A 13,296-nucleotide genomic window follows, 5' to 3' on the forward strand; every position below is an offset into this window, starting at 1 on the left:
ATATTGTCCAGCTGCAGTATGCCCAGGTATTTGTAGGCTTCTGGTTGGTGGCACTTGATGGTTTGTATATTGGGCATTTCAATTCCATCACTTTCAACGATCTTCCCTTTCTTCAGTGCCACTGTGGGGCATTTGTCCAGGCCGAACTCCATGCTGATGTCAGTGCTGAAAATTCGAACTGTATTGGTCAGTGACTGGATTTCAGTTTCTGATTTTCCGTATAACTTCAGGTCACCCATGTGCAGCAAGTGAGATATTTTCTGTGAATTTTTAGCAGTTTGATAACCCAGATTAGTTTTCTGTAAAATTGTTGACAGCGGGGTCATAGCGATGATGAACAGCAGAGGTGACAAAGAATCACCCTGGAAAATCCCTCTTGATGTTGACCAGTCCGTAGCTTTCACATTCAATAAACAGTTCCGTTTTCCAGTGCTTCATCGCATTTGCAATAAAAGTACCAGTGCACGATGACATCCAGGCACTTGATGATCCAGCTGTGCGGTAGTGAGTCGAATGCTTTCTTGTAGTCAATCCAAGTTGTATGCAGATTTGTTTTTCGGCTTTTGCAATTCTCTAGAATCATTTTGTCAATCAGGAGCTGATTTTTCGTGCCTCTGCTCCCTTGCTTGTTTCCTTTCTGCTCTACTGGCAAGATGTTATTTGCTTATAGGTAATCCTGGATCCTGTCAGCTATGATGCCAGTCAGCAGCTTGAACATGGTTGGCAGACACGTTATTGGCCTGTAATTTGCAGGTGTTGCCCCTTTTGCTGGATCCTTCTGTATCAAGTAGGTTTTCCCAGCTGTTAACCATTCACTGATGTTTCCTGTTTGCAGCATCTCATTGAATTATCCGGCCATTTTTCCATGCAGGCTGGTCAGGTATTTGAGCCAAAAGCCATGCAGTTGATCATTGCCTGGCGATATCCAGTTCTTGACTTTGTTCACTCTGTTGCTTATCATTCCAGTAGTTATTTTCAGTTGGTCCATTTTGTTCTTGGAGAATTTCATCTCAAAGTCTCTGATCCACCCAGCACTTTTGTTGTGACATTTCTCAGTCTTCCACAGGTCTTTCCAAAACTGAGTAGTTGCCATTTTCTAAGGTTTTTCAATTTTCGTATCCCCCGTCTGATTCAGACTCTGATAGAACCGTCTTTGGTCTGATTGGAACAATTGATTTTGTTTGTACTGGATGACTCTGGCTTCGTATCTTTCAATTTTTCTTGCTGTTGCTGTTATCTGCTGCTTCACAATTTCCAATGCTTCGTCATTTCTTCTTGTGCGGAGCCCTTATTTTTTTATCAGGTGTTTCTTAATCTTGCTGTTCTTCAGCTTTTTCTCCTGCAGATTCTTCATGTTGCTTGCATCTGCTCGCAGGCTCTTGATTTTCAACTCCAACCTGATTTTCCATTGCGATTTTTCGGTCGATTTTCTAGGAGCTTGCAGCTGTTGAATACCCAGTTCTTCCGTTACTATGGCTGCTGTACTGTAGGCAAGCTGATTTGTTTGTTCAATTGATGTTATCTGGATTGCTGCAAGTGTTTAGTTCGCATCTATCAGCAATGGCACCAAATGTTTACTAGGGACAGTCTTCAATGTTGGAAGCCTTCTTATTTCTGCATTTATTGCAGCATGTGCCAAGATTTTAGCTTTCAGTTCTTGTGCCTGGCATTGAGTACTCCTGGTGTTTCAATGATGACTTCAGGCCTTTGCTGATCCTGTTCTTGCAAAATATCTGCATTTTTTTCAAATTCAGGCTGTTCAGTTGCTCCAGATGTTATTGGAGTATTTTCTGCTGCCACTCCAGCAGTCGGCTGTTGAGCAGTGTATGTTCCCATTTCATAATTTTTCCATATGTCTTCAAGTTCGACTTCACTGAGCACTTTGTTCCGAGTGATGAATCATCGCTGATTGGCTAATTGTAATTCAGTTATCCTTGAGTCTGGATATTCTTGTTTCCATAATTGGTACATCCTTTTTTGGTAGCCTCGTTTCTCTGGTTCTGCTTTGTAGTAGCATTTCATTACATTGCGGTTCTCTGACATGGTGTATTTCTGCCGCTTCTGAGGTGTTCATCTTCCAGTTGCTCTGCAGGCCCATGCCCTGGTTGCTCAGCTATGGGACCCGCGGCCTGTAGCCATTTGTCAATGGATGTCCAGGTTCCCCAACACACAACTTGGTCTTTGTTAACCCGGGCGACGACCGAGCCGGTATAGGCTTCGTTCGGTTGTGTTTCCCCATGATTCATTGCATGGGTTGTTGGGTGCACTCAGTTCTGCTCCTCAGCCTAGACCTCTCTGACATGGTTGGACCTGCTGGTAGTTTACACTATCGCCAACACAGCTCTCAGCTTCATTGGAGCAGTTAAGCCCTCTGCCACGTCAAGGTGGTACCCCGTGGGGGGGCTATTATTATTATTATTTATGGCGAAGGTTGTTGAGAGTGTGGTGACACATCAGCTCCCATTGGTCCTGGATGAAACATCATATCTGGACCCGTACCAGTCGGGTTTCAGGCCCGGGTACAGCACGGAGGCGACATTGGTCACGCTGGTGGATGACCTCTGGAGGGCTCGGGACAAGGGATATTCCTCTGTCCTGGTCCTATTAGATCTTTCGGCGGCTTTCAATACCATCGACCATGGTATCTTACTGCGGCGCCTTGAGGGGTTGGGAGTGGGAGGCACCGTTCTTCCGTGGTTCACCTCCTACCTCTCGGGGCGTACGCAAGCGGTGTTGGCAGGGGGACAGAGGTCAGCCTTGAGGTCCCTCATATGTGGGGTACCTCAGGGATCGGTCATCTCTCTGCTTTTGTTCAACATCTATATGAAGCCGCTGGGGGAGATCATCCGTGGTTTCGAGGTGAGGTATCATCAGTACGCTGATGATACCCAACTTTTTATATCCACCCCGAACCAGCCCAGTGATGGCCTTGACGTGATGTCCTGGTGCCTGGAAATGGTGCGGCTCTGGATGGGGAGAAACAGGCTTCAGCTCAACCCTGCCAAGACGGAGTGGCTGTGGGTACCGGCATCTCGGCTCCAAGGGAATATTCCATCATTGGTCATAGGGGGTGAGGTGTTGCCCCCTGTTGAAAGGGCGTGCAATTTAGGTGTCCTCCTGGATTCATGTTTGACTTTGGAAGATCATGTTGCGACCGTGACCAGGGGGGCATTTGCACAGATTCGTCTGGTGCGCCAATTGCGCCCCTACCTGGACCATGATGACCTCTGTACAGTCACTCATGCGCTCATGACCTTCCGGATCGACTACTGCAATGCTCTCTACATGGGGCTGCCCGTGAAGACCACTCGGAGGCTTCAGCTAGTGCAGAATGCGGCCGCGCAGGTAGTGATGGGAGTGTCCCGACACTCTCATGTTACACCACTCCTGCACGACCTGCATTGGCTACCGGTTGCCCTCCGGGTGAGATTCAAGGTGCTGGTTATCACCTATAAACTCCTACATGGCCTAGGCCCAGGGTACCTGATGGACCATCTGTGGCCAGCGACAGCTCCCCATTGCCTGGTGCGTTCCCACAGGGAGGGCCTCCTTGGAGTGCCGTCGGCCAGGCAGTGTCGTCTGGCGACTCCTAGGGAACGGGCTTTCTCTGTGGGCGCACCTACCTTATGGAATCAACTCCCCCTGGAGCTCAGGGTGGCCCCTGACCTGTGCTCTTTCTGCCGTGACCTTAAGACATGGTTATTTCGCCAGGTCGGATTGGACTGAAGGGTTTTTAAGGGGAGTTTTAATGGTTTTTAACACTTAATATTGATTTTATCTGTTTTTGTTGCTGTGAGCCGCCCTGAGTCCTTTCCGGAGAGAGGGCGGCATATAAGCTTAATAAATAAATAAACAAATAAATCATCATCATCATCATCATCATCATCATCATCTCTTTTAGTTAGTTAGTTAGTTAGTTTATTTGATTTGTATACCGCCCTACTCCCGAAGGACTCAGGGCGGTGAACAGCCAAACAATAAAATACATAGGTACAAAAAATTTAAAAACCAGATAAAATCAAATTAAATCATTTTGGCCCAGACAGATTAAAACACCCCAATAATTTAAAAACAGATTAAAATTTACATATTTAAAAAAGGGAAGAGATTAGGCCAAGCCCGCCTGATGGAATAAAAAGGTCTTCACAGCGCGGCGGAAGGTGCGCAGATCCGGGATCCTCTGTATCTCCGGGGGGAGCTCATTCCAGATGGTAGGTGCCCCCACAGAGAAGGCTCTCCCCCTAGGGGCCGCCAGTCGACACTGTTTGGCTGACGGCACCCGGAGGAGTCCCTCTCTATGAGAGCGTACTGGCTGGTGGGAGGCTATTGGTGGTAGTAGGTGGTCCCGTAGATAACCAGGTCCTAAGCCATGGAGCGCTTTAAAGGTGGTAACCAAAACCTTGAAGCGCACCCAGAAGACCACCAGGAGCCAGTGCAGCTCGCGCAGGAGAGGTGTTATATGGGAGCGCCATGTCGCTCCCATTACCACCCGCGCACCCGCGCCAGTTGGAGCCTCTGGGTGCTCCACAAGGGGAGCCCCATGTAGAGAGCATTGCAATAGTCCAGGCGGGAGGTGACGAGGGCATGAGTGACCGTGTGTAACGAGTCCCGATCCAGAAAGGGATGCAACTGGCATATCAGGTGAACCTGATGAAAAATCCTCCCGGTCACGGCCGTCAAGTGCTCTTCTAAAGACAGCCGTGAATCCAGGAGGACGCCCAAGTTGCGAGCCCTCTCCGTGGGGGCCAATGATTCGCCCCCAATAGTCAGTGATGGCGTCAACTGACTATATCGGGACGTCGGAAACCACAGCCACTCGGTCTTGGATGGGTTGAGCCTGAGCCTGTTCCTCCCCATCCAGATCCATATGGCCTGCAGGCACTGGGACATCACTTCAAGGGCATTGTTGGGGTGATCCGGGGTGGAGATGTACAGCTGGGTGTCATCAGCGTACTGATGGTACTCCACCCCAAAACAATGGATGATCTCGCCCAGCAGCTTCACATAAATGTTGAACAGGAGAGGCGAGAGGACCGACCCTTGCGGCACCCCACATATGAGGGGCCTCGGGGTCGACCTCTGTCCCCCTGTCAACACAGATTGCGACCGGTCAGAGAGAAAGGAGGAGAATCACCGCAACACAGTGCCTCCCACCCCTAACTCTTCCAACCGGTGCAGCATGATACCATGGTCGATGGTATCAAAAGCCGCTGAGAGATCTAACAGGACCAGGACAGAGGAGCACCCCCTGTCCCGAGCCCTCCAGAGATCAACCAACGCGACCAATGCCGTTTCCGTGCTGTACCCGGGCCTGAAGCCCGACTGGAACGGATCCAGATACGTTGTTTCATCCAGATGCTGGGGGAGCTGTTGCACAACCACACTCTCAACAACCTTCGCCACAAAGCGAAGGTTGGAGACCGGACGATAATTTACCAACATTGCCGGGTCCAGGGAAGGCTTCTTGAGGAGAGGCCTCACCACCGCCTCTTTCAAGGCAGCAGGAAAGACACCCTTACCCAACGAAGCATTTATAATCCCCTGGAACCAGCCTCGTGTCACCTCCCGAGAAGCCAGCCCTAACCAGGAGGGACACGGGTCCAATAAACAAGTGGTCACGTTCAGTCTACCCAGAATCCTGTCCACGTCCTCAGGGGTCACAGGATCAAACTCACCCCAGATAACATTCTCAAGACCTGCCCCAGTCCCTCCCCCTGAGACTACCCAGTCGGAGTCCAGATCTTCCCGAATCTGAGTGATTTTGTCATACAGATATTGAACAAAATCCTCGGCTCTACCCTCCAAGGGGTCCTCCCACGCTTCCTGGTGGAGCAGGGAGCGGGTCACCCTAAACAGGGCGGCCGGGCGATTATCTGATGACGCAATAAGAGCAGCAAAATAGCTACATTTCTGGACCCGTACCAGTCGGGCTTCAGGCAGGGGTACAGCACAGAAACGGCATTGGTCGCGTTGGTGGATGATCTCTGGAGGGCTCAGGACAGGGGTTGCTCCTCTGTCCTAGTCCTATTAGACCTCTCAGCGGCTTTTGATACCATCGACCATGGTATCATGCTGCAGCGGTTGAGGGGGTTAGGATAGGGGGCACCGTTCTGCGGTGGTTCTCCTCCTTCCTCTCCGACCGCTCGCAGTTTGTGTTGGCAGGGGGACAGAGGTCGACCTCGAGGCATCTCACATGGGGAGTGCCGCAAGGGTCTGTCCTCTCGCCTCTCCTGTTCAACATTTATGTGAAGCCGCTGGGTGAGATCATCCGTGGTTTTGGGGTGAAGTGTCATCTGTACGCTGACGATACTCAGCTGTACATCTCCACCCCAGACCACCCCAACGATGCCCTTGATGTGATGTCCCGCTGCCTGGAGGCCGTGCAGGCCTGGATGGGGAGGAACAGGCTCAGACTCAACCCCTCCAAGACCGAGTGGCTGTGGCTTCCGGCGCCCCGATATAGTCAGCAGGTGCCATCGCTGACTATTGGGGGTGAATCCTTGCCCCCCACAGAGAGGGCTCGCAATCTGGGTGTCCTCCTGGATGCACGGCTGTCTTTAGAAGAGCACATGACGGCCGTGGCCAGGGGGGCCTTTTATCAGGTTCGCCTGATTCGCCAGTTGCAGCCCTTTCTGGATCGGGACGCCTTGTGCACGGTCACTCACGCCCTTGTCACCTCCCGGTTGGACTATTGTAATGCTCTCTACATGGGGCTCCCCTTGAAGAGCACTCGGAGGCTCCAACTGGTCCAGAATGCGGCCGCGCGGGTGGTTATGGGTGCAACTCGTTGCGCCCACGTGACACCCCTCCTGCGCGAGCTGCACTGGCTCCCAGTGGTCTTCCGGGTGCGATTCAAGGTGTTGGTTACCACCTTTAAAGTGCTCCATGGCATAGGACCCGGGTACCTTCGAGACCGACTTCTGCCACCAATAGCCTCCCACCGACCAGTCCTCTCCCACAGAGAGGGTCTCCTCAGGGTGCCATCGGCCAAGTTATGTCGGCTGGCGACACCCAGGGGGAGGGCCTTCTCTGTGGGAGCCCCAGCCCTGTGGAATGAACTGCCCCCGGAAATACGTAAGATCTCCGACCTCCGGGTGTTTTGCTGCGCTCTGAAGACCCTGTTGTTCCGCCAGGCCGGGCTATTAACATAACGTTTTAAATTGGGGTATTTTAAATTTCTGGGATTTTAATTGGAGCCTAATTATTTAATGATTTTAAATTTTAACTGTTGTTTTGTTTCTGTGTTTTTAAATAGGCTGTACACCGCCCTGAGTCCTTCGGGAGAAGGGCGGTATAGAAATAAAATTATTATTATTATTATTATTATTATTATTATTATTATTATTATTATTGTTGTTGTTGTTGTTATTATTACATTTCGCTGCTTTTATCGCCACTAGGTAATTCCTAATATGAGATCTTACCAGTGTCCGGTCAGATTCAGAAAGACTGACCCTCCAACTACTCTCTAGGCGTCTTTTCTGGCGCTTCAACTCCCTCAGCTCCTCAGTGAACCAAGGAGCTAAATCAGATCGGCGCCGGGTCAGAGGCCGCAAAGGCACGACCCGGTCCAGAGCTCCACCGGCCGCCCTATCCCAGGCGGCCACTAGGTCTCCAGTCAAGGCGTGTGCCAGAGCCTCAGGGAATGGCCCAAGCTCCATCTGGAACCTGTCAGGTTCCATCAGGCACCTGGGGCGGAACCATCTTACTGGCTCCGCCTCCCTGCGGCGGGGTGTAGCGGTTCGAAGGTCGAGACGAAGGAGAGAGTGATCAGACCATGACAAGGGTTCCGTGACTATATCCCCTTTCTCGAGATCACTCAACCACTGTCCAGAGACAAAAACCAGATCCAGCGTGTTTCCCCCCGTGTGGGTAGGGCCATGAATTAACTGGGTCAGGTCCATGGCTGTCATGGAAGCCATGAACTCCTGAGCCACCTCCGACGCCTCACCCACGGACGGCAGGTAGAAATCCCCCATGACCATAAGCCTAGGGGTATCAACCGCCACCGTGGCAATGACGTTGAGTAGCTCAGGCAGGGCTGCTGCCACGTGGCAGGGAGCCAGGTACGTGATCAGCAAACCCCTCTGAACCCCGTGACCCCATTTCACAAGGAGGGATTCACAGCCGGCCGTCTGAGGAACAGTGGCCTCCCTCGGTCTCAGACCATCTTTAATGATAACCGCTACCCCCCGCCCCTCCCCTGTGACCTTGGCTGATGGAATGCATGGAAACCTGGTGGGCACATTTCAATGAGGGGAACCCCCCCTCCTGGCCCAACCAGGTCTCCATAATACCTGCCAGGTCCGCACCCCCTCCTGAATAAGATCACAAATGAGGGGGGCTTTATTTACTACGGACCTGGCATTGAATAGCATCAGCCGAAGGCCTGGGCCCTGAGGGTCTATGCAACCTGGAGAATGGGTGGAGCCTTGGGGGCCGGAGCACGCCATCACTCGTAAACAGCGGGTGCGCACTCCCCTAACACGATATGGCCCCCTGCTCCTGCCATATCTACCCCTCCCACCCACAGTATTGATGTTTGAAACACTATCCGGATGAGCTCTGACACCCCCCTCGACCCCAGGTCCCCCACCCCCCTCGCCGCACTTCGAGGCCAGACCCAACCTTCCCCCTTGTGGGTTTTCCCCCAAACCCACAACCCGAGTTCTAATTCGACCCTCCCCCTCCCTGGGACCCCTTAAAAGTTTAATTAAAAAATTTGATAAAAAAACCCTCAACCCCCTGGTTTTCACATGCCACCTCTCTGGGTCCCAAAACCCGTCCTTGAGGTAGGCCCTCGATAATGTGGAGGGCCAGATCTGCGAGAGGGGGGAATCTCACAGCACAAGAAGATCACAGGTAGTATACATCTTAGGTTACAACGAGGGAGGCGGAGATCGTAATCAGGGGTCCATTTGGTAATCCCGAAATCAGATGTAACACACAGCCATGAGGCTCCACTGGTAAATACACTGTCCTCTCACGACAGTTTGAGGGGTCTTTCACAGTTAAACATGAAACTCAGTCAACTGGACATTTAAAATGTATCACAAATACCATTGGTGCTAATGGTGATACAGATTGCTGCCAGTGTCCCAGGTATCAACCAAGTTTCTTGTTAAAATATACTTATATATAGATATATATGTTCCGAGTAGCACAGTTTTTTGCAATTCCGCTGGTGTTAGAATATTCCGAATAAATGTTAGAATGTTCCGAAGACATCAAAGTAAAGAGTTGTAAAAACTATTTGGAGTGTTCTGTATGTAAATCCTCTAAGCTCAAAAACAAACCTAAGCCCAAAAAGGCCACTCGCACCACACAATCAGTTTTCCAATTGGTACATATGGATGTCATAGGCCCAATGAAACCATCAATCAAATATAGAAAAAAATATTTCCTAACTATAGTCGATGATTACAGCAGGTTTGGGTTCGTGTACACTCTTAACCATAAAAGTGAAGTTTTCAAAAAATTCAAAGAATTCTTTAAAAGGGTAGAAACTCAACATAATGTAAAAATCAAGCAAATAATGACTGACAGAGGTTCAGAATTTTTGTCTAACGAATTTTCCAATTGGCTAAAGATGCAGGGAATATTACATTTTAAATCTTGTCCCTTCTCACCCTTTCAGAACGGGGTCATAGAGAGAAAAAATGGTTTATTACAAACCATGGTTAGATGTGTGCTAGACGATGCTGGTTTAAATCAATCTTTCTGGGCTGAAGCCCTCACATATTCTAATTATACCCTAAATCGATTATGGTCCAGTGTAATTAACAAAACACCATATGAACTCATGTATAACAAAAAACCAAAAATTGGACATCTAGAAATATTTGGCATAATTGCTGATGTTTATGTGCCTAAACAGTTGAGACACAAAGGCGAAAAAGTATCTAAAAGACTAAGATTCATGGGGTACGAATCAGGAACTAAGGGATATCATTTCATAGATAAAAACAACCAATTCATCATGTCTAGATCTGCTGTGTTCCATGAACACTCTAATTGGTCCAAAATACACCTTAACGAATTGTGCCCCGAGTCAGAGAACACAACACCCACTCACAGAAAACACAATTCACCAGTTACTGAGCCCAAAATCATAAAGACAGACAAACACAATTATCAAAAAGTAATTAATGAGGAATGGAAAAAAGGGCATCCTATCTTGAAAGTAGACCCATTAACTGAGAAGGAAGCAAAATTTATGCAAGGTACTGAATCTCCTCCTGATAGACCCATTAGATCAAATAGGGGTACAATTCCAAAAAGATTTGATGACTACATACTATCTCTCAATGCCAAAAAATTAACACCCAATACATATGATGACATACTTAAATTACCTCTGGGAGAGAAAACAAAGTGGGAGGAAGTGATGAAAAAGGAAATGGATAGTTTGAAGGAACTAAACGTGTACACACCAGCAGATCCCCCCACAGATAAGTCCCCCATTGGTACTAAATGGATATTTAAAATCAAAGAACTAGAAGATAACAAATTCCTGTATAAAGCTAGGTTAGTAGCTCAAGGATTTGCCCAAAGATTTCCTGATGATTACGAAGACACATATTCACCTACTGTTAGAGCAGAGAGCGTAAAGACTGCATTAGTACTAGCTTCCATTCTGAATTTGGACGTGTATCAGTTTGATGTACAAGCTGCATACCTACATGCCAATCTCGATAAGGAAATATATGTAAAGGCACCCCTAGGAAAGAATACTCAAAAAGGAGAAACTTGGTTGTTGAATAAGAGTCTATATGGATTAAAACAGTCTGGTAAACGATGGTATGAATGTCTGTCAAAAATACTCAAAGATATGGGTTTTATAGCCACTTCATCGGATCTATGTTTTTTCACTAAAAGAAAAAATAATTCTATTGAATATGTACTAATCTATGTTGACGACATATTGTATTTTGGACAAGATAAAATCAAATGTGATGAATTTGCTGAACAATTGGGTAAACACTTCAACTTAAAAATATTAGGAAAAGTAAATAAATATTTAGGAGTCCAAATTGATAAAACCGATAAAGGATTCAAATTATCCCAAAGAGAGAAAATTATAGAACTTATACAAAAGTGCAATATGATAAATTCAAAAACTTGCGAGACCCCCATGTCAACTGACTTCACTAGAAACATGCACAACGAACATGAGCCGTTTAAAGAAAACACTTTATATAGATCTATTATTGGATCATATATTTCTAATTGGACCAGACCAGATATCACCCTTGCTGTTAATCTATTGTCAAGACACGTAAGCAACCCTAATGTATATCACTGGGAAGGAATCAAAAGAATTCTAAGGTATCTAAAATTTAGTGCTGATGTCTGTTTATATGTAGAACCATTTATTTCAGAAAAGCCCATATTGACTTGTTATGCTGATGCAGATTGGGCTGGAGACCCAAAAAGTCAAAAAAGTACCTCCGGTTATGTTTTCCTTATAAATGGTTGCACGGTACATTGGTATACTGGCAAAAAAAATTTAATTGCCACCTCCACGGCAGAAGCCGAATACATTTGCCTATCTAAGGCAACCAATAACCTGACCTGGTTTGATGATTTGTTGTCCAATATATGGGCTGAACCCATTTATCCTATTATTATCAATGAAGATAATAAAGCAGCAATAGATATATCAGCTTCCGAGGCAATAGGCCAAAGATCTCGACATATCGATATCAAATTAGTTCATGGCCCTACTCACATGGGGGGAAACACGCTGGACCTGGTTTTTGTCTCTGGTCAGTGGCTGAGTGGTCTCGAGATAGGGGATATAGTGATCGAGCCCTTGTCATGGTCACTCCCTCCTTCGCTTTGACCTTTGAACCGCCGCACCCCGCCGCAGGGAGGCGGAACCGATGAGGTGGTTCCGCCCCAGGCGCCTGATGGACCCGGATAGGTTCCAGACGGAGCTTGGGCCATTTCCTGAGGCTCTGGCACGTGGCTCGACTGAAGACCTAGTGGCCGCCTGGGATAGGGCGGCCACTGGAGCTTTAGACTGGGTCGTGCCTTTGCGGCGTGCCTCTAACCCGGCGTCAATCTCACCTGGCTCCCTGGTTCACTGAGGAGCTGAGGGAGATGAAACGCTGGAAAAGACGCCTGGAGAGCAGTTGGAGGGCCAGCCATTCTGAATCTGACCAAACACTGGTAAGGTCTCATATTAAGACCTACCTGGTGGCAATAAAAGCGGCAAAATGTAACTATTTTTCCGCTCTTATTGCATCATCAGATAATCGCCCGGCCGCCCTGTTTAGGGTGACCCGCTCCCTGCTCCACCAGGAAGCGCGGGAGGACCCCTTGGAGGGTAGAGCCGAGGACTTTGTACTATATCTGTATGACAAAATCGCTCAGATTCGGGAAAATTTGGACTCTGACTGGGTAGATTCAGGAGGGAGGATGGAGGCAAGTCTTGAGAATATTACCTGGGAAGAGTTTGATTCTGTGACTCCGGAAAACGTGGACAAGATACTGGGCAGACTGAGCATGGCCACATGTTTATTGGACCCGTGTCCCTCCTGGCTGGTGCTGGCCTCTCGGGAGGTTACACGAGGCTGGCTCCAGGGGATTATAAATGCTTCCTTGAGGGAGTGTGCCTTCCCTGCCGCCTTGAAAGAGGCGGTGGTGAAGCCTCTCCTCAAGAAGCCTTCCCTGGACCCAGCAGTGTTGGCTAATTACCGTCCAGTCTCCAACCCTCGCTTCATTGCGAAGGTTGTTGAGAGTGTGGTAGCGCAACAGCTTCCTCAGTACTTGGATGAATCGGCTTATCTAGATCCGTTCCAGTCGGGCTTCAGGCCTGGATACAGCACGGAAACGGCATTGGTCGCATTGGTAGATGATCTCTGGAGGGCCCGGGACAGGGGTTGCTCCTCTATCCTGGTCCTATTAGACCTCTCAGCGGCTTTTGATACCATCGACCATGGTATCATGCTGCACTGGTTGGAAGAGCTAGGGGTGGGGGGCACCGTGTTGTGGTGGTTCTCCTCCTTCCTCTCTGATCGGTCACAGTCTGTGTTGACAAGGAGGCAGAGGTCGACCCCGAGGCCCCTTATATGTGGGGTGCCACAGGGATCGGTTCTCTCACCCCTTCTGTTCAACATTTATGTGAAGCCGCTGGGTGAGATCATCCGTGGTTTTGGGGTGAAGTATCATCAGTATGCTGATGATACTCAGCTATACATCTCCACCCTGGACCACCCCAATGATGCCCTTGAAGTGATGTCCCGGTGCCTGGAGGCTGTACGGATCTGGATGGGGAGGAACAGACTCAGG

The 13,296-nt window shown here is 48.7% G+C and overlaps 1 protein-coding gene across 1 annotated transcript in view; it reads left to right on the forward strand.

The window, feature by feature from the left end:
* Positions 1-333: 333 nt before the first annotated feature.
* The window catches only part of LOC148112672 (uncharacterized), a 130,168-nt gene continuing 117,205 nt past the window's right edge, over positions 334-13,296 (forward strand). Inside the window, exons 1-3 of the mRNA XM_087875400.1 lie at positions 334-393; positions 1,346-1,486; positions 6,150-6,777. Coding sequence (XP_087731526.1) covers positions 334-393; positions 1,346-1,486; positions 6,150-6,777 — 829 coding nt within the window. The remainder of the gene's footprint in view (positions 394-1,345; positions 1,487-6,149; positions 6,778-13,296) is intronic.

This window comes from Pantherophis guttatus, chromosome 8, assembly GCF_059756535.1.
Source record: "Pantherophis guttatus breed Tessera chromosome 8, ASM5975653v1, whole genome shotgun sequence".
In the NCBI taxonomy this organism is placed as follows: domain Eukaryota; kingdom Metazoa; phylum Chordata; class Lepidosauria; order Squamata; family Colubridae; genus Pantherophis; species Pantherophis guttatus.